Source organism: Malus domestica, chromosome 11 (assembly GCF_042453785.1).
Source record: "Malus domestica chromosome 11, GDT2T_hap1".
Taxonomy (NCBI): domain Eukaryota; kingdom Viridiplantae; phylum Streptophyta; class Magnoliopsida; order Rosales; family Rosaceae; genus Malus; species Malus domestica.
The window spans coordinates 14,809,396-14,831,675 of NC_091671.1; the positions used below are offsets into that span (position 1 = coordinate 14,809,396).

The 22,280-nt window shown below is 38.9% G+C and overlaps 1 protein-coding gene across 1 annotated transcript; it reads right to left on the reverse strand.

Moving 5' to 3' along the window:
- Nucleotides 1–4,619: 4,619 nt before the first annotated feature.
- LOC103401158 (arogenate dehydratase 3-like) lies at nt 4,620–6,778 on the reverse strand. Its single transcript, XM_008339871.4, has one exon. It carries the CDS (start codon nt 5,992–5,994, stop codon nt 4,699–4,701), a length of 1,296 nt encoding a protein of 431 aa, XP_008338093.1. The 5' UTR covers nt 5,995–6,778; the 3' UTR covers nt 4,620–4,698.
- Nucleotides 6,779–22,280: the final 15,502 nt, after the last annotated feature.

Sequence of the window (22,280 nt, forward strand, 5' to 3'; positions counted from 1 at the left end):
ATTTTGTATAAAAATGAAAATTTGAAACCTTAGGGATGTTGTTGATCGAAGTCATTTGTTTGGTTGGTGAAGCCGAGAAAATGGTGTAGAAGCAGGAACAAAGACAAGTGCATGAACCCCTATTTATTCTATATATAGTTTGGAGACTTGACTAATTCGCACGCAATAGCTTGAATCAAAACTTAGACTTATGTCACTCGGTTTTGGTTGGTGAAAACAAGCCTTCGTAAATTTTTGAACGACCCCAAGCACGAGCCTCTCCAAACATTCCTATCCATTCACAAACTACTTCTATTGCTTAACTCTACCACTTCCCTTGATTATAAAAATGGTTGGGCAAGTTTCGAACCGTCCTCCCTCCCCTTAACAATAATAGATTTACAGAAAAAATAGTATGTGAACATAAAATCTGTATAACCATCACGGGGTGGTCTAGTGATTGTAGACGAATTCTAGACCCGTATTTCACACAACACGTCCTGAGTTCGATTCCTGATACTGGTGAATCACAAGATGGTGGCCAGATGGAGTATGGATTGCCTCTGTGAGTCTTATCGGCCTCAGAAAGGTGGACTGTCATGGTGAAACCACCAACGAGTCCCTTTTTAAAAAAAAAAAAAACATAAAATATGTATCATAATTTGACTATTTTGTTCCTGTAGAACCTAAGGTCTGTTTTTCTAGAAGGCACTCTCTTAAGCGTTTTGGTTAGGATTTATTATTTTAGTATAAATACGTTGACATTTTATTAAAAATCTAAATGCTTGCTGAGACAGGTGTTTTTATGTAAAATAAAATAAAATAAAATCTATAAGTCAATAACATTTCTAAGTTTTTTCAAATGTAATAAAAATGCTTTCAATCTTCCAGAAGCATCTCAAACATGTCGTAAGACGGTATGTTCCTGAATTTAAAGAAAAGAAGATGGGGGAATCTGTGAGTTTGATGCCCCCTAAAATATAGTTTGTCCCATTAACAAAAATGTTGTAACAATTTGTCTCCACAGGACGAGAAATGGTCTTCCCCACCATAACATTTTGAGAGGAGTTGTTGCTATCAAGTATCAAGGCCAATATTATCTCTCTAATTGTGTGATTTGACAATCAAACCACCTTATATTGATGGAGTTTCAAACACAATATGTAATTCAAGTGAATATATAAAAAAATGGAAATCACCAAAATGCTATAAATTGGTAGAATTAGAAACATTTAGTACAAGAAATATTAGTGTTTCTGAAGAGAGGATTTTCGTAGGATTATTTTCGTGAGGAATTCTTTAATTATATTTGTTCATCGTATATCATACGGTCAGTTTTTATCACGTACTGTTTATATTTAATTTTAAATAAAAAAATTTACAATAATTTTTTATCGTATAATATATAATAAATAAATGTTATTAGAAGATCTTTCCCGGATCCTCATCCTCTAGGTGTTTTTGTGGGACAAGGATTGTCTGCCCTCCTAGTTGTGGTGTCTTTCCATGCCTTCCTATTTTGTGCGGTCACAGTTAAACTACGTCAATATTTTATATTTTTATTGTTTTTTGTCTTATTATCTCATTAAAAAATTAATATAAAATATTGACGAGATTTAACCGTGACCGCACAAAATAAGAGGGTATGGAAGAGCACCACAACTAGAAGGGCAGACAATCCTTGTCCGTTTTTGTGCCACTGCCAACTTCGAGAAATGACATATTTCTAAAATGTCAGACTGCCAACTTCAAGAAATGACATATTTCTAAAATGTCAAACCTAATTAAACACAAGGGTGAGAACACAAGCGCCACATTCACCTTGGGTCTCTCATTTTCTATTTTTATTGGCAAATTTGGCCTAATCGGATAAATGGTTCCCGTGATTATAAGGTATTCAGATGATAACTTCTATGGTAAAAGAATTCGGATTTAAATCCCTGTGGTCACAGTCTGTTAGGATTTAAACCCCTATGGTCTAAGTCTGTTAGGATTTATGCCCGAAACTAGAGGTTCTGTCATTTCTCTGCTAAGCTTACGGGTGGAGCATAGTTTCTTTGAGGAGACGCAACAGAACGAGGTGGAACTAATAAATCACATAATTCATTAAAATTCAAGATCTAATAAATCTAATAATTCAAAATGCCTTTATAAAATTAACGAGTTTTTGACTCCCGAATATCCAACTGATTAATTAATTCTTTATAACATATTCTATTTTTCTTTGACAAATAAGACAGTAATCGTTGGCGTTTTCCCATAATTTTACGTAAACCTCTCTGAGATAAATAGTTTTTTTTTTGTGTAATTGTAAATGTGAAGTAAGTCTTCGTATCCTATTGGTGAAACTAACTATTTGAAATTCAACAGATTCTCTGTTTTTGTCTTTTTCTTCTTGTGAAATAACTGAGATGAATGAATTTTTTTACCATAAACTAAAATCTTCTCTACCCCCTCTTTTTATTGTAAGATATTTTTTTATTGATAGATACTCAGAGAAACTCTGCTCTACCTGTAAGCTTAACGAAGGAATGACAGAACTTCTAATTTCAGGCATAAATCCTAATAGACTTAGACCGCAGGGGTTTAAATCTGAATTTTTTCTACCACATGGGCTATCTTCCGAATTCCTAATGACCACGGAGACCATTTATCCGATTTGGCCAACCTAAACCTAATGGAGGAATGACAGAAGGGAGTAAATCCTAGCAGACTTAGACCACAGGGGTTTAAATCCTAACAGACTGTGACCACAGGGGTTTAAATCTGAATTTTTTTACCACAGGGGTTATCATCCGAATACTTTATGACCATGGAGACCATTTATTCAATTAGGCCTTCAAATTTTGTTGTATGCTCATCATATATCTAATCATCTATCATGTATCTTTTCATTTAATTTTGATTAATTTTTTAAAAAATTGAAAAAGTAACATTTAATGTGACAGTTAACTAAAATTACGTGAAAGAACACATGACAAATAATTAGGTGTATAATGAGCATATACCATAGTTATGGTGATAAGTAAAAATGCTTCCCTAAATTGAGCATTTTTGCATGTTTCTAATTTGGAGAAATGGTGCTTGCATGCTTGTCCTGGAAAATACACTGTTAAATGTTTCTTAAATTTTTTTTTGAGGAAATGTTTTAAAAGTTTAGAGCAAGCAAAATCGGTATACAAGCAACACTCAATGTTTCAAATATCGATGATATTTATTGATTCACTACAGAAATTTTCCGGAACCCATTGCAGAATTTAAACTTTTGAATAATTTTTTTAGAAAAATTTCTCTATTTTTGACTAAATTTAAATGAGTTGATACCCACCCAATTGCAAATTTCCATAATTCTATCGAAGGCAATCAATATCAATATCTTCATAAATTTGCATGTCAATATTCTGAGCTATATCGATATTTTAAACGCTGTCAACGCTTGATAAAAATTGAAAAAGAAAATTACTTAATTCTCAAAAAAGTATAAAATATGAAGGCTAAGCTAGTGACAAAATGGAAATCATATTTTGGGAAAATGGGCGTTGCGATAGCCTTATAAATCTCAAAAATATTTTAATTAATATTTAGCACATGTATAATTGTGTAAATCTTAGGTAGTATAAGTTTATGATTACTCTTTATTCAAGTGATTTTTTTATTAGACTTTATATTACTTAGGAAACAAGTTCCTCTCTCCTCATAGTTTACTTTAGATAGGCACTGACATAGGGAGAATACATCCTACAATTTTTCTACACCTTATTCTCTCCACACTCTCTCTCTCTCTCTCTCTCTCTCTCGCCACATACTCTCTCTTCGTTTAGCAAATCGCCACAATACGTTATAAGCATGCTCATGTCGTTGCACTAAGCAATGTGTAAGGTATTTTTTGCTACAAACTAGTTCACAATTATCATCACGCAATCTAGGTTCTTATAAAAACGCAGTCTTAATTATCAATACTTTTCAACCTTGAGTGCATACAACATTCACCATGATACATGAACTTAACTTTTACGCATCTTGAATTATAGATTATGCTTAAATTGTGTTCCCATTCTTTTTCGAATATATTATGAATTGATTATTGTGAAAGAAAGGAAAAAAAACAAAAGAATAAAATTAGGTTTCTTTTAACCCAAACCCCAAGATCGAGAATCCGATCTCCGTCGCCGTTCGTTGGTTCCCGTCGTACCATGGCTCGCCTCGCCCCAACCCAGATTTGAACCCATATCCATGGAGCGGGAAGAGGGGAGCTTTTACATTCTGACACGTGAGTAACCCCATACGAAAAGTTCATTAAAAAATTAAAAATGTAAACTCTAATAAAATATAAGGAGTTTTAACGAAAAACCCGCGCGGTACTATTTATTTTAACGAAAAACTATATTTTTACACTAAAAAATCAATCCTAGTACTATTCACTTTACCTTTTATTTTGTCCTTATCATTAAAACTCAAAATTTTCAAGTTTTTTTCATTAGTTTTCCTTAAAATATATTTACCCAAACACGTTCCAAATTGTTTTTGATTTGTTTGTGATGGAGTGGATCCAACCGTCGATCTCGATTCAGATCCCATCAAAATTGCAAAAGACAAAAATAAAAAAAGTAGGAAAGTGAATGAGAGAAAAAATCGAAAAATATCAAATTTTCTCCCAAGTCCTTGTTCTTTGCAGTAATAATTTTACAATTTACGGGGCTAAAGAATCAAGTAATTGCACTAATCACCCCCCCTGGATGGACTCCAAGGAGTCATATCAATGGGGTAGCTTCCCAGCACCCTCAAGAACGACGTGAACTCCTGAACCTCCGCCAGCGCGTTCTGTGCCCTAACCTCCGCCATCGACGCCTCGAAGTCCACGTAGAACAGGTACTCGAAGTGACTCGCCGTTCCTTCGTTCGAATCGCTCACCAGCCTGATCGGACGGTTCCGGTGCGGCCGCGACTCGATCTTTGTCAGGCTGATGTTCCGGAAGGCGAACGCCGAGAGGACCTTGAACAGCACCGATGTCCCCTTGTCGTGCGCGAAGACGATGCTCGTCTTGAACGGCCGGTCCGTGCGGGGAATGATCGGCTCCCGGGCCAGCATCACGAACCGGGTCACGTTGCTCGAGTCGTCCTGGATCCCGTTCTCCAAGATCTCCATGCCGTAGAGTTCGGCGGCGCGTGCCGAAGCGATGGCCGCCGTGTCGCGGAGGTTGTTGGCGGCGACGAATTCGGCTGCGCCGGCGGTGTCGTCGACGGCTTCGCGAACGACGTTGAGGCCGAGTTTGGTGAGAGTCAGCTCGCACTGAGCCAAGGCTTGAGGATGCGAGATGACTCGGTTCAAGTACTCTTTCCGGACTCCGGGGAGGGCTAGGAGGCAGTGGTGGACCGGAAGCTGGACTTCTCCGACGATGTGGAGGCGGTGGCGGAGGAGGAGATCGTAATTGCGATGAATTGAGCCGCCAAGGGAGTTTTCAACTGGGAGGACTGCTCGATCGGCGATCCAGAGCTCGACCGCTTGGAAGGCGACTTCGAATTGGTCACAGGGGATGGCCTCGCATTTCGGGTAGGCTTTTCCAGCGGCGGCTTCGGAGTACGCCCCGGGGACGCCTTGGTAGGCGACACGCAGCTGGGCTCCGTGCATCGGAGCCGGAGAGAGGTCGGTGATTGTGAGCGCCCTGGGAGGCGGAGAAGACGACTTGTCGTCCGGGGATGACGACGAGGAGGAGAGCTTCTCCATGGGGACAATCTCGAGGTCAACGGAGGTCTTGTGGCCGTTGACCGAGCCGACATGGTCAGTGGTTCTCGATTTGTCAGATGGCGGCTGGGGCTGCTGGGAAACGACGTTGCTGGCAAGAATGGCGCAGGAGCTCTGCCAGTCAGCGCGGCTGGAGCCGACGCTGTTGGGGAAGTGGACGGAGTCGGAGCGGTAGGCGCATTTGAAGACGGCGAGGCGGGGTGGGGCGACCCGGGGGAGGCGGAGGGCGGGTTTTGTGAGGTAGTTAGGTGAGGGTGGAAGAAGAGCCTGCATTGTGTTGTTGTGTGTGAGATAGTGTCGGGCACTCGGACGGAATTAAGAGAAAAGAATGGGAACAGAAACGGAAGTTGAGATTTTGTTGTGTTTTTTGTTTTATTGGTGAAAAAAATGGGAAACAGAAGAAGCTTGGTGTTCTCTTTGGGAGAAGGGAACGTCAAGCTGAGAGGAGAGGAGCCTGGCGCTCGGTATTTATTGAGAGAGGGCGAAGCAGCGAACGAGTCCGTTGGGAGGAGTTGGAGGCCGGGTTTGGTAAAATCCCACACCTACCCTCGCTCGCCTCACCTTCCCTCATTTTTTACATCAATAATGGCTTTTTCAAAGTAATATTTTATATAATTTTTTTATCACTTAAAGTTTTTAGAATATATTTTATAATGCTAGTACAGCAATTAACTTTAAATGGTGAGATGACAAAAAATTCATGAAAAGCCTTATTTTTAAAGAATTTACTTAATATTTCTCTTCTTACAATTTTTTTTAATGTTTTTCTTTTTTTTTTAGTTCTTTCTTTTGGATTATTCTTATCGTTATTCTTTTGGATTATTCTTAAGAAAAACTAATGAAAAGAGCTTGAAAGCTTTGAGTTTTAACGATAAGGACAAAATAAAGGGTAAAGTGAATAGTATCAGGATTGACTTTTTAGTGTAAAAATGTGGTTTTTCGTTAAAGTGATCAGTACCGGAAGCTTTTCGTTAAAGTTCCCTTCTTCTTATCGTTATATATATATATATTGAGAATTTTATTAGTATTCAGTAAAAAAGTGCAGTATTTGGGAAAAAAAAAATATAACACGTGTGGGATCCACTAAAATGTGGGGGTCCCATTTGTGGTTTTTGTTTAATATTGCATTTTAAAAGGTGGGGCACTTTTTATTAGATAAACGAATGAGAAGTTTGGTGTTTTTTTTTTGTCGAACTTTCTAGGTCTATTTGTTCATTTTTAGTTCACTATTTAAAAATCAGCTTTTGAGATTGTATAACTATTTGATTAATGTTTGAGAGTTTAACTAAATAACTGGTTGGTCTATTTATTACACAATAGTTACATGTTTATGAGCTCATTTGGTATCCATAATTAAATTAGAATGGATAATCTACTAAGTTAAGGATAGGTTGAGGGAGAATTTATACAATTATGACTACGGACAACCTAGAGGACAGAAGAATTATTCATGAAGAAAACTTATCTATTCCAATCCTCCTTAAAATGGTCGGATTAGAAGGGATGGACTTCTTTCATAGCTAATCCTTGTCTAATTCCCTCCAAATGAAAAACATTCACTTCCACCTTCGATATACCTTGAAATTTGAGATTTCTCCATTCCAATCCAATCATGTGTACCAAACAAGCCCTAATGGTTTTTTATTTTCTTGATTTTGAGCAGATTTGGTCTTTGAAGGGTGGCTTAAAAGACAGACAATACATATTATTGTGTAAAATGGCAGAATGAGAAGGATATCCGAAAAGAAAGAACGAGAAGATCAAAATATGAAAGTTGCTAACTATCCTGAAATTGAAGAAGATAGGCAGGACGAGAAATTAGGAGTACTTAAATAACCATAAAAAAAATATTAGCGTAGATTTCCTCCCTAGTAAAGGGTTTTAATTATTTCATTTGTGCCTCTCTGGAAGAATTGCTTGTATATAGTACTCCAGAGTATTGGATATTCCGAAATTTTTAACTGTTAGATCTTCAATAAAATTTATAAAAATTAAAAACTTAATGGTTGAAAAATCTAGAATATTCTATACTCGAAAACACTATAGAATGTTTGTCCTCGGAAAGGATTACTCTTTGCTATATATTAAAGTGAGAAGTTGAATCTGTGCCAGTGCATATTATTGTGGAGAGTTTTATGTGAACCAATCTGGCACATGGAGCTCAAAGTGGAAAAAGGCAAGCTCAATGGGCACCCCCGCCACCTTTTTTTTTTTTTCCCCCAAAGGTAGAGATATATTTAAAGACGAATAGAAAAGTTTACATCCTTAGCTAGAATATTAAACAGAAAATCATGGCCAATACAATCCCAAGAAAAAGATCGGCCCTCCTTAAAGGCATACTTAGCCACCGAGTGAGCAGCACGATTGCCCTCTCTAGGCACAAAAGCAAAAGAGACAGACCTCAGCTTTTGCACTAGAACTTCAATGTCGCCGAGAATACACTCAATACTGAAGTCGACCAACACTTCCTTCTTCAGCATCTTAATAATCGAACTTGCATCAGATTCAATGATGATGTCATTAAACCCATGGTCGATACAGGCCAATAAAGCATACCTGATGGCTGAAGCTTCAGCAGCAGCAGCACTATGACAGAATCCGGACCCCACCCCCGCCACCTTTCACCCTCCCATTCGCGAGCAACCTTAATGGGAGGATAAGTTGAGGAAAAGACATGATAAGACGCTGACCACATCGAAGTTGAATTTGTGGCATTACAGTTTGATATACCATTCACTGTATATGCTTCTATAGCTGTGTGCATGTCTTGCGCTTGGTATGAAGTAAGATGAACAAACAAGATATATGTTCATCAACACCTAAGTAACATCCTGTTCTACGTCTAAGAACTATCATGGTACAAGAACTGCGGAGTTCTAAAGCAGTTTAGCAACTTTGAATAAGTTGATGGCACCTGATAAAGTATTAGAAAAAATTGAAACATTGGTCGAAACTGTTTTTTGTGTAAGTGTTTAGAGTTTCGATTGATGCCAAAGTATTTTCTTCTTTTTGTTTGTCAACTGGCACCGAAGTATTTTAATTGGTCTTTTTATTGGGTGGGTGTAATTAGAACAATTTAGTGATTGGACCTGAACCAAGACTTGGTTTCTTACTTGATCGTTCAATCGTTTGGTTAGACGTCATACTCAAGCGCGACATCTTAATTTAATTCCAACCTTGCCAATTCTTGGTTTGGTTTGGTTTGGTTGGAGGCACACCTGCACACTAGATCCAAAGAAGGAAAGCAAAAACTTCTTAGCGGTCTTCCGAGCTGAAAAAGAGGGAAACACTACCAAGATTAGATAGAAGTATACGTGATATAATCATGATACCTTCCAAACCTTAGTTGTAAGTATAATGCATTGGTTTTTCTATCACTTATATTCTAATCACAATTTTGTTGATATTAAATAGCACCAAATCAAATGAAAATATCTTTAATTACCATGATGTACCTCATCTTGAAGCAATTCTTAGAAACCATAGCTTGATCAATAAGCTATACATGAATTTCGGAGATGGATCTTTAAGTGGCTCCCAACGATATCTCCTACCATAACACAATTACCCGGGAAGTGATAGATTTCTTGTTGTGCATTCATGTATCTCTGTACTAAAACATACGAACTCAAGCAACACATTATCGTGCCCCTATGAGTTAGTAAGGGAGGTGAAGTCAAATTTCATACTTAGGAGCACGTTATAGTTGATGATGCAAGAAGTCTAAGAACTATCTGTAAGATAAACAATACAAGCTCTATAACAAACTAGCCAAGAACATAAGATTTAACCAACTAAATCACAATGATCACTCCAAATATACTCTATATATGCAAATACTGAAGTAATATCTGCAACACATACCTGCAGACTGCTTGACGAAATCTTTCCCATGTGTGATGTCAGAAGACAGCAAATGGTGCTGTTCCATTAAGCCAAATGATGAGGGGTTTTCGAGATGCATCCTTTTGGGCTTGAAAAACCAGTAAAACAAGGCATTCTTCCCTGAATTGGGAAGTCAGACGTAGCCGGCGTAGTGTAGGAATGACATCAATGGTTGTCCATGCAAGTTGGTGATCCTATTACCTTCTCCCAGTAATCTCTGTGCTTCAAACTCTTCATGTTTCACAGCATTAATCACAGGAAAGAGTAGTACTAGACACCATATCATAACTATGTTCAACAGATTAGGATTAAGAGCCATTGGAGAAATCTACACACAACCTTCTCCTCTCTGCAAAACTCAATGCTCTCCAAGTTATAGGTAATTGGAACAATAAGAGCGTGTTTTGTGAGAGTCGGGGCTTGTGGTTTTATACTACAAGACTTAGATCGCCATATAACAATCCCACAAGGAATATAAGACCAAATCCTTGTACAAGTATGAGTTCTATTCTTAAGCTTATCAACACAGAGTTTCAATCCTAACCATAGTCGAATTAACTCTCATAAACATATTAAGACTTCTTTATAGCAATCTGAGACAACAAGAATTATTACCAAACCGTATGAATCATACTCATACTCTAACACTATTTGATTACTACAACTGGAAGCTTTGTAACATTTAACTTGTGATAAACATACATACGTTTAAGCTTTTTGGATTGCTTAGTGTGAGTGAACTAGTTCAAAATGTAAGCAAATGTATATCCACCAAGTGTTCAAGACGTGTACCACAAGAGCATGCTAACCTTAGTGTGACATACATCAACTTTTCTGGATAGTCAACGTCAAGTTAACTTTCCAACGGCAAGGAACAATGCTTAAGGACTAAGTAACTAAAAAAATGCAAGTCTAATTGCCATAACAATAGTTAGGACGTTGTTTATATCCTTTACGTCAATTGGGAGCCAAACCCATGAATAGTGTCCCGCATAAACTGGAAACCTATCCTCAAATGAACAATCAACATGAAATAAACGAAGAAATTATAATCCCTCATTTACTAAAATATCCCGAATCAAATCCGGAGGTTTCTCAAACCATACTAACTCTGAGAGCTACTAAGACCCATCCTAGCAAGACGATGCGCCACCCCCATTTCCTTCCCGATGAACATGGTTGATTATCGAGTGCGGCATTCGTGCAAGAAAGCATCTCAAGTCGTTGACAGTCGATCATCGAGTGGAGGCTGTTTTACCCCTTGAAATTCAAATTCCCTCACTCATGATGGCTATACAAGAATGTTTGAATGATGAAGAGAATGCAAAGTTGCGTCTTCAAGAGTTAGAATCGCTGGATGAGAGAAAGCTTGAAGCCTAGCAACATTTGCAGTGTTATCAAGCATGACTATCCAAGGCCTTCAACAAGAAAGTTCGCCCTCGTTCTTTCAAGTAGGAGATCTTGTCCTTACATTGCGCATGCCTATCATCACGACGCACAAGACGAGCAGCAAATTCACCTCAAAGTGGAATGGACCTTACGTAGTACAAGAAGTCTACGTAAACGGTGCTTACAAGATTGTGGAATAAGATGGCTTAAGGATTGGCCCTATAAACGACAAGTTCTTGAAGCAGTATTATGCTTGAAACGAAGACAAGCTCATTGCTTGCATAATCTGAAACTGCAAACGGCACCAAATGCTCCTAGCCCACAAAAGCATAAACTGTGTACGGCAAAATAAAAAAAAATAAAAAAACCATCACTCATTTGAACTACGTGATGACTTGATCCCTCCTTAACTAAGGGTACGTAGGCAACTTGAAACTTCGAAACTTCAAAACTTCAAGTAAAGTCACATCATCAACAAAAACACAAACACTTTGAAGAATAAAGAGCAAATTTAAGAATGCGAATACTTTATTTCTTTAGAAGAAGAAGTCGACTCCAAAGCCTTATTACAAAAAAAAAAAAAAAAAAACAGAAGACATTACTTGAAAGCTATGTCCCTAAAACACCTGGACTGAAGCTAAGGAAGTCTTTGTGACTTGATAATCTCCCGAAGCAGCTTGCTGAGAAGACCAAACTCGAGCCAGTGATAAGTCTATTGTTGCAAGTTGTTGAGCTTTAACATCTGTACTCAATTTCTTCGAGGAAATAGCATGCAAGGAAGAATACTCAGTCGAGGCAGCCATAAGTTCAGCAATCTTGATTCTCAAGGATGAAGAATCAACATTAAGGTTGTCAATCACAGAAACAAGCTTCGACAGATCCTCTTTGAGCAACATAAGCTCTTCCAATGGGCACTTTGAAATCCTCTTCTCAATATGGCTCTTGACATCCATGGCCGCACCAAGTTTGATGTGATGGATAAACTGCTTAGTACCATTAAGGTTCGACCCTCTTAAAGAAATCCCAGAACTAATTGGCAAAGGTGTTGGACGCATGACAGGCTCTTGTACACCTTCACCTACACACGGTAAACTTGGGAAATTTGGCGGATTTGGAATGACCTTTGTACCAGGCGGATCCCCAATCTCCTCATCTGTAGGTATATTGTCTCCAAATAGCATATCCACATAGAAACAAATACCCGTAGTTGCCAAATCAAAAGAACAAGAAGGCCCAACCTAAATAAGACAAATAAAGGTGTTAGAAACAAAATTTGAAATAATGAAAGCAGAAGAAATCATGAAGAAATACATACATCTTTATCAAATGACACATGACCATTGGATTGAGAAGGCCTAAACACTTCTTTCTTCTTATGACAAAAATTGACATCGCTATCAACCTGAGCACCTTCAAATGGTCGTTTATTTAAAACTTGTTGGCGCTGCTGCAAAGCAAGTCCATCTTCGTGCAAATTAACTTTGTTACCCGCCTCTTCAGAAGCATCTAGATGATGAGAAGACAAGATCAGGCGTTGATGAGCTAAATTCACAGGTCTATCTTGTAAGAGAGTTGCACTTGTGCAATCAAAAGGTACCAGCTACGTAGGAACTACAAAACAACCCTTTTTCGATGTATCAGGGCATGAACAAGAAAAATTGGTAACTTGCCATTCCTAAGTTCTCATAATGTACCTTTGACCACCAACTTGCGTAAGCACGGGTCATTGAATTACTCTAAACTCGTCTTTGGCCGGTAGGGTTATAGAAGCATTTGTACATGCACGGGTACGAGACTCCTAATGCATTGCAAGGATTCCAATCGGCTTTTTCCTTCAGCTTTCCTGGCACATTTTGGACAAAATCAAATTGACTGCTAAAACGGTGGGGACTATACGGCTGAACGATGCATCGGTCTTCTTGCCGTATGAAAACATACCCTGAGCGAAGACTTACAAGATAAGACAAGTCCGAGAAGCGAAGATGCGAATCATCCATGATGCCTCGCCACACCAAACCCACTCTCGCCAGGTGATCCATCCTCAAGCCTTCACAACTTCTAAACAGCGCTTGCGCCTGCAAATCATCAAGGCCCTTCGCAGAAAACACACCAAAATACTTCGTCATCAAAGGCCCCAGCTTAACTGAAGTCGATGAAGAAGGCCCTGACTTGTCTAAAGTTGACGAAGAAAAATGAATGCCAAAGTACTCACCCAACCAACCATAATGGTAGAAAAGTACCATAACACGATCTTCAGTGCTGGCTGAGTTCGAAACAACACCTAAGCCTTTGTAAATGTTGGCTAAAACCAGAATAGCAAGGCTAAAAGATTCACCTACGGCCATCTTGCTAGCAACTTTAAAGACTCTGGGACGGACGAAATTGACTTCGTCTTTGGGGAAAACAAACTTGCAAAGCCAACAAGCTAAGAAAGCGGCTAGGTAAGATTCTTCCAAGTGCTCTGACGCCATGCCAAGATTGTTAAATGTCTTCAACTCAGCAGGGGTACGGCACCCAGCTTGTCCAATGACACCTAACTGATCCGAATCTCCCTTAGGCTTGGTTGTCTTGTTACGACCACTTTTCTTCGAATGCCTCTGGTACTTCATGGCATCCCAATACCAAAACCGGATCCATGAAGAAATCTTCACGCCTGACATACCCAGGGCCTCTTGGGAAAGCTTATGGTATGCCCAAAACAAATAGTACTAACTCGCAGGCAATCTTCGACTGTTGCAATAAGAAAACTCATCCACATTAGGAACAACCTCGTCATAAAATTTTCCTTGGATCAGCAAGCCTCCTATCTTGTGAAGATCCCTAAGTGAAATCGACATCTCCCTTTTAGCGGTGTGAAGTGTGTTGGTTGTTAAACACCAATGCTTAAAGAATGCACGAAGGACGGAATGATGACGATCATAACTGAACAAAGATGCATATACAGCATGATAAAGGCCCATGTTGGTAAGCACATCTTTAGAGCGGCTCAAGACATCTTTAAGCCATTCCCAGTAAAACTCAACGAATGCGGCTCATCCAATAGTCAACAGGGTGCTTCTCCAAGCCATAGCTCCGCTAAGAATACGATCATCAAGAAGCTCAGACAAGGCCAAATGATTGTCACGAACATGGTGCGAAGAGTTCAAGATAAGAATCCTCGGTGTGCACGCCTTCTTCTTCGTATCTGGTTAAATAGAATCTACCACCTCCTAAGATACTTCAGAAGACCACTACTTAATATGCATGGAGTTATCTTTTACGGGAAGAGCAAGCGTCTTAAGACCAATCAGTGGCGCGTAAAGCTTCAACGTCGTTCCTCTGTCTTGCGAATCGCCTTCCTTCGCAAGAATGGTGATGGTGTTGCTCTTAAAGCACATGAAAAATACCATGACTCAACGAAAAAAATCAGCCACAAAACTTGAGCAGCACGGCAAAAAGGTAGCTACAAGACGGTCATTCCGAGCAGTGGCAAAAGATACAATGAAGTCACCACCGAGGAAAGTCATGACCAAAATGCACTACACAACATAAACTCACTGCAATTTTTTGCACAACCCCACACAGTAAAAGTGACGCACTGCAACAAGCTCCAAGTAGCGGCAAGAGGCATGACAAAGTCACCACCGAGGAAAGGTGTGACCAAAAGGCACTACACAGCATGAATTCGTTGCAGTTTTTTGCACAACCTTACACGGTAAAAGTGATGCACTGCAACAAGCTCCAAGCACGAGCAAAAGAACCTCCGTCGAAATAAGCAAGGAAATTCACCAATATACACTGTGTACCTAACAAAATTAAAAAGAAAAAGTCACGTGAAAGTGATAACCCACCAGCCGTGTGTATGTATATATATATACACACATGCTAGTCAAAATCAAAAGCACAATGAACCATGTGTGTGTGTTTATATATATATATATATATACATGACATCCTTTCAGTGCCCACCAGGAACCAAAAAAAAAAAAAAAAAATCACAGCAAGACCTGAACCTGCGGCAACAAGCGTAATAAATAAAGCACAGTGAGAGGTGATCAGTGGTGGTTGTAGCACAGTCCAAGCACTCTACAACTTAAAGGAAATGGAATGGGATCAGATATCTGTGTAAAGCCTTACAGGAAAACCTATTTATACACAACTGGAATTGAGGAACTTGATATCTAGCACGGCAACAAGCATCTGCTTTTCCCCAATGCTAAGGCATCTGCTTTGCTCCAATGCTAAAGCATCTGCTTTGCTCCCCAAAACAAGGAACATGGTTCCTTTATCTTTGTCTTATTTATCAACCAAATGGAGTGGAAAGCCGAAAGTGGATTTGGAAATTTCAATTAAAAATTTGACATCCTAAAATGAGCAAACAAGATGGGGCCTTACTTCCATACACTTGGTATAAGTGATGATGGTATGTGGAAAGCAAATGACCAAAAAAAGAAAAAAAAGAAAAGGGAAGTGCCATCTGGGGGAAATAAAGCTCATATATTGATTTCTCTACAAAATTTACATAAACATACATTTTACATGAGTCAAAATAATAATAATAATAATAATAATAATAAAGGGGGCAAGAAACAGGAGGAAGCCTTCACAAAGGTTGATCAGGTGGCGCTTTAGTACTCGGCAGAGCTCCAGAAGAAGGAGGCACCGAAGGTTGATTATTTGGAGCCTCAACAGTTGGTAGAGCTTGGAATGACGAAGGCAATATGTGCCTTTGGAGTAAAGCCATAAACATCCGATGGTCACTCTGAATCCGACCTTCGGATTTCTGCAGCTGGTCGAGCTTTCTTTTCATGCTCGTTGAGTAACTATTTGCAAGCATGTGCAACTCTCTGTTTTCATGCTTAAGCCTTCTAATCTCTTGCTTAAGGCTTGCCACCTCAGCCATCAAGGATTCGACCTTGCGAGTACGAGTAAGAAGGCGTTGGCCCATATTAGATACAGAGCCCGCACACTAAACACTGAAAGCCAAAGAATCTTGAACAGCTAGCTCATCAGACCACTTGGAAATGATCCTATTATCCTTGGGGGTAAGAAGATTTCTAGCAACCACCGTAACGGTTATGTTGTTCTTCATCACAGAGTCATTCAAATCAAGACGACAATCAGATGGGCAAACCATTTGCAGGAATAATGAAGGAATAAGAGGACGTGTAAATCAAGTTCTTAGAAATACAAAAGGAGGGAAATTCCTACCGGTAGCAATTCTCTAAATGTGTTTTTTAACACGATTAATGACTCTATAAAAATGAGAGGCAAGAAGGCCTGTTCAGAAATCGATGAGGCAACATGATCGTTCAGAAATCAAAGAGGCACATCTTCCCGAATTTCAAAAGTCAGGCCGTTTGTTCAGAAATCGAAGAGGCACCTTTCCCCGAATTTCAAAAGTTGGGCCGCTTGTTTAGAAATCGAAGAGGCAATAAGGTCATTTGTTCAAAGATCGAAGAGGCACCGCTCTCCGAATTTCAAAAGATTAGCTTTTCCGGATTTGTCAGCACTTTTCACATGTAACCTTAGCTTTGCAGAAACCATGTGCAACTTTATTTGTTACAGTTTGTCTTAAAATTTTAAGACAAAGTTGAAAACGCATGAATATTACTGTTTCAATCACTCAACGACTGTCGACAAGAGTAAAACAATAGTACCACTACTGGCTGTTGGGAAATTCCTATATATGTTGACCTTTATCTTTCATAGGAAGGCAGACCTGCAAAAAAATGCCTAACTTTTCCTCACTTCTGAGCGTGCACTCCCAGCAAAGCCTCTCGAAATACTCAGTTTTCTTCATCTCCGGGAATACCTCTGCAAACAAATGACACCAAAGCAAAAGTATCTTATATCATCAGGGTTGAAAGCAAGAGTATCTCATATCATGCTTTTTCCTTGTCTTTTCCTTTACCCTTACTCTTACTTGCAAGACAAGGAGAAAGAAAGAAATTAGTCAGAATCTGAAATCAAACTTCCGATTTGGAACTGATTGCCTAGAACCTTTGCCTGGTTGCTTACCTTGCATTGCTCTTAAGTATTCATCGTCACTGAGAAGCAATGTTCTGAACGACCATTTAAATGCAAAGGTTGCATTCCACTCCTGCATGGGGGACAAATACTGCAAGAGATTGAAACAGAATGATCAATGATGAGCTGGAACAGATCGCTATAGCATGACGCCCTTCCTTATAGAACCGCATAATCTAGATGGAGGAGTCTAAGTCAAATCCAAACTTGGCATCGTTGCTTTAATCAAAGAGCTCGAGAAGCTTTAACATCCTTTCACTGGCACCATCGCCGAAGAGCAAAGCCTCGTCGTGCAACGCTGTTAAATCGCCACCACTTCTTCAAAAGCAGGAGTATCTCATATCATGCTTTTTCCCTGTCCTTTTCTTTGTCCTTGTTCTTACCTACAGGACAAGAAAAAAAAGAGCAATCATTTGGAACTTGAAGTCAAACTTCCAGTCAGGAACCGACTGCCTGTAACCCTTCCCTGATTGCTTACCTAGCATCACTCTGCCGGGGATATAGATAAGGCAACAAAAGATACCACATCTGCCTGAGGAACATATAAGGCAAGTGAAAATGATACATTGAAGCATGTGGAGAGAAGCATAACAAAACACGTGCTGATTCAGCCACTACTTCATTAAAAGCAAAAATATCTCATATCATCAGGGTTGCAAGTACTCTAGACTTGGCAGACTTGTTTTGACTCTCAAATTCTTGAGTCAACTCGTTAAGGCGTTGTGAACTGCACGTACCGATTCACCACCTTTGAATCCGATTCAAGATCAAATGTCCACCATCCTTGAACCAAATTCAGCTCCAGATAAAAGGAGTAAATTCAAACATTTGGTGCAAGTCTAGCAAAAGAAACCCCTCAGCCCAGTTCAAGAATAAGCCTGTGGAAAGTCAACAATTGGAGGAAACCATAAAATCCTCTAACCCAGTTCAAGATAAAAGCTGTGAAAAGTTAACAAGCGCAACAAAATAAGTGCCGATTCATCCACTACCAAAGCCAAAGATCATCTACCACGTGACGCTCCTTGTGGTCCAATTTCATTTCAGATCAAGCCTTGATGACCCTTGAAGAAATTTCAAACAAAATTCAAGAACAAACCTTAATTGCACTTGAAGAGAAAGAAAAAAATCAGCCCAATTCAAGATCAAGCCTCAGCAGCCCTTCAAGAAATTTCCACTCCATTTCAAGATTAGGCCTTAAAAGCCCTTGGATCGACATCTACATTAAGGGACTTCAAAACACATCTCCTACACGTGATAAGCACATGTATACAATGCGCCTTGAAGTGGGGGCATTTGTAGACATCAAAATTTCGGTGAAATAAATGTTAACCAATAATTAAAATTTCAACGCTCACGTGTCACATAAATTTACACATAGCATGTGACTCAACGAAAAATCAAAATAAATCGGAATGTCATCAAATAGGACATGTGTCAACACATAGCAGAAATGATTTATTTCATCTAATTATTTAAATCCAAAAATCAAGTTTTGGAATTCTATAAATAGGGAGCCAAGGCATTCATTTTGAGGAACCAATAGACATCACACCAAAACCTTGAAGCCTTGAAACTCTAAAGCTCCCAAGCAAATCCCGAAGGATAAAGAAAGCTCTCTTCGTTCTCTGTCAAATCCTCATTCAAGATCAAGCCTCGACGACCCTTGAACAACTTCCACCAATTCAAGATCAAGCCCCGACAACCCTTGAAGAAAGTGTTAATCGTTTATCATCCGGTCATCCTAAGATCAAGCCCCAACAGCCCTTTGGATCAACAACATCAATAAATCCTCCAACCCATTCTTCAAGATCAAGCCTAAAAGCCTCTTGAAGATCCGTTCATCACTATTCGTCAAGATGAAGCCCAAAAGCTCTTGAAGATCTGTTCATTCTCAACCTTCAAGATCAAGCCCCAAAGGCCCTTGAAGAAACTTCCCTCAACCTTCAAGATTAAGCCCCGAAAGCCCCTGGAAGAAATTTCCAACCGTTCATCCAAGATCAAGCTTCGACAGCCCTTGGATCAACAAAATATCCACAAATCAACACCTTACGGAGATTGAATCAGATGATCAAATTTTAAAGAGATTGTAACCCCAAATCACTATTACAAAATATTATTTTGTACACGTGTTCTTGTCTCGCTGTGTTTACAGTTTTATAGGTTCTCTCAGTGAAATATACTGATTTTGTGATTGAAGTTAAGGTGTGGTACAAGGGAAAAAATTTTCACTGGTGATTATTTGCCATCTATGCTAGTACGGATGAGAAAAAGAGGTGAGACCAATGGAAGGTACTTAGCAATCGGATCGAGAAGGAGAGTGGTCTATGTCTCCTAATAGGGGACTTTAATGACATATTATGCAACAGTGAAAAAGAAGGGGGAATTCATAGATCAGTGGCTAGCATAAGGGATTTCAGGGAGTTTGTGGCTCAAAATGAATTGTTGGACTTGGGTTACGAAGGCTACCCGTTCACTTGGTGGAACAACAGAGACTTCAAGCCTAGTCAACAAAGGTTTAATCGGGATGGCATGACCTATACCCAGACACAAAAACTTTGCATGTGGCTTTAGAAGGTTCAGGCCATTTAATGCTACTTCTTACCACGAAGAAGTCAGAGGAGTGGAGGGGAATAAAGTTTATGTACGATGTAAGATGGGCCAAGTTGGTAGAGTGCTAGGGATTGGAAGTAGGGGTGAGTTCGGTTCCGATCGGTTAGGTTTTTTGCCAAAATTGAAAACCGAACCGAAGTTATTGTTCGGTTCGGTTCGGTTTGGTTCAGTTTTGTTCCGGTTTTTTTCAGTTCAGTTTAATTTCGGTTTCGGTTTTTCCGGTTCGATTTTGGATTGGTTTCAGTTTTTCACTGATTTTTTTTTAATTCTGAAATTGATCTGTGTTCATTTGGAAGAACACCAACAACAACCTGCTATTGTCCTCTTTCCTTTGTTTTTGCTACGAAAAAAATTATAGAAAAAAAAAAATACAAAGATACAAATCAATAATTTTTACCTTCAAAGCCAAAGCTACAAGTTCACAAAAAACCAACAAAAAAAAATTGAAAGCTAAGACCAAAACAAAAAAAAAATTAATTAAAAAACTCCATGCGAAGAATTCTTAACTAGTACATAGAATAAAAAAAAGTCAGGTCCAATAAATTTAAGGTAAATTACATAGTAGACCTTCAAGTTTGAGGTCTATTGCAATCTTATACAACATCTTTAAAACATTTCACTTTCATACCTCAAGTACTATTTTATTTCAATTTCATACAACCGTTACATTTTCCATCCATGGATCTGTTAAATGCTGACGTGGTTGCCACATATATGCCATGTGGCTGCCAAATGTCTGCCACGTGGCAAATAAAATAATTTTTTAATTTTTTTTTAAAAAACCCGTCTGTCACTTTTTTTTTCTCTCTTTCTTCTTCTTCTTCTGGGTTCGGTCCCTTTTTTTATTTATTTTTTCTTCTTCTTCTTCTTCTTCTTCCTCCTCCTCCTCCTCCTCTTCTTCTTCTTCTTCCTCCTTCTTCTTCTGGGTTGCAGGGGTTCGATCATTCTTTTTTTTTCTTTTCTTCTTCTTCTTCCTCCTCATCCTCTTTCTTCTTCTCTTCTTCTTCTTCCTCTTTCTGGTTCGGTCCCTTCTTTTTTTTTTCTTTTTTTTTCTTCTTCTTCTTCTTCCTCCTCCTCCTCTTCTGGGTTCGGTCCCTTTCTTTTTTTCTTTTTTTTTTCTCTTCTTCTTCTTCTTCTTCTTCCTCCTCCTCCTCTTTCTTCTTCTCTTCCTCCTCTTTCTTCTTCTCTTCTGGGTTAGGTCCCTTTCTTTCTTTCTTTTTTTTTCTTCTTCTTCTACTTCTTCCTCCTCCTCCTCTTTCTTCTTCTCTTCTAGGTTCGGTCCCTTTCTTTTTCTTTTTTTTTCTTTTTCTTCTTCTTCTTCTTCCTCCTCCTCCTCTTTCTTCTTCTCTTCTGGGTTCGGTCCCTTTCTTTTTCTTTTCTTTTCTTCTTCTTCTTCTTCTTCTTCCTCCTCCTCCTCTTTCTTCTTCTCTTCTGGGTTCGGTCCCTTTCTTTTTCTTTTCTTTTTTTTCTTCTTCTTCTTCTTCCTCCTCCTCCTCTTTCTTCTTCTCTTCTGGGTTCGGTCCCTTTCTTTTTCTTTTCTTTTCTTCTTCTTCTTCTTCTTCTTCCTCCTCCTCTTCTTTCTTCTTCTCTTCTTCTTCTTCTTCATTCTTCTTCTGGGTTCGGTCCCTTTCTTTTTTTTTTCTTCTTCTTCTTCCTCCTCCTCTTTCTTCTTCTCTTCTTCTTCTTCCTCCTTCTTCTTCTGGGTTGCAGGGGTTCGGTCCTTTTTTTTTTCTTCCAATTTTAGGTTTTTTTACAAAAAATTAAAAATTTATTTTATTTTCCACGTGGCAGACATTTGGCAGCCACATGGCATATATGTGGCAGCCACGTCAGCATTTAACAGATCCATGGATGGAAAATGTAACGGTTGCATGAAATTGAAATAAAATAGTACTTGAGGTATGAAAGTGAAATGTTTTAAAGATGTTGTATAAGATTGCAAATAGACCTCAAACCTGAGGGGCTACTATGTAATTTACCCATAAATTTAATAAATAAAAACCGAATTTCACTCCAATTAGAGGCCTTGGAGGATGGAGGTGGAGGGCTGGCGTGCTCAATTCTGCATGCAATTACCTGCAAATACAAAGCCAAAGCTATAGAAAATTCCTTTTGGTCCAACCCCTATCTTAATTTTGACAAACCTATCACAAAATTCATTCATAAAAAAAAATCACACCAATTCACAAACCCATCACAAAATTCATTCAGAAACTTACAAAGATACAAATCTCAGATCACTTACCTCGGCGAGTGAACCATTCTAGCTACAAAGTCTCGAAAATTGAGTGAGGTGGGAATTGGAGGTTGGGGAAGTGGGTAAGCTTGATTTCTGAGGTGAGATTTCTAGGTTTTGGTTGTGTTTGGTTGGAGGGAGGGAGAGAGAGAGAAGGAAAGAGAGAAGAGGACCTTGAAAGAATTGGGAAATGGGAACGAAGCGACTACTGGCTAGGGTTAAAAGAAAAGTTGGGATTTTGGATGAAAGATGGGAATTAATAACCCATTAAACAATTATGATCCGGATTTTATAAATATGTTAATCATAACAGTACTACCAAGAATTAACTCGCTATCAAGTTGGTTTAAGGGAAAGATACTGAACAAGAGGGAATGTGTTCGAACCCCCATGGTTGTATTTTTTTGCTTTTTATAATTAAAATATATTT

Coding starts and splice junctions, on each gene's coding strand:
- LOC103401158 (XM_008339871.4), bottom strand. CDS start 5,994: ATGCAGGCTCTTCTTCCACCCTCACCTAACTACCTCACAAAACCCGCC.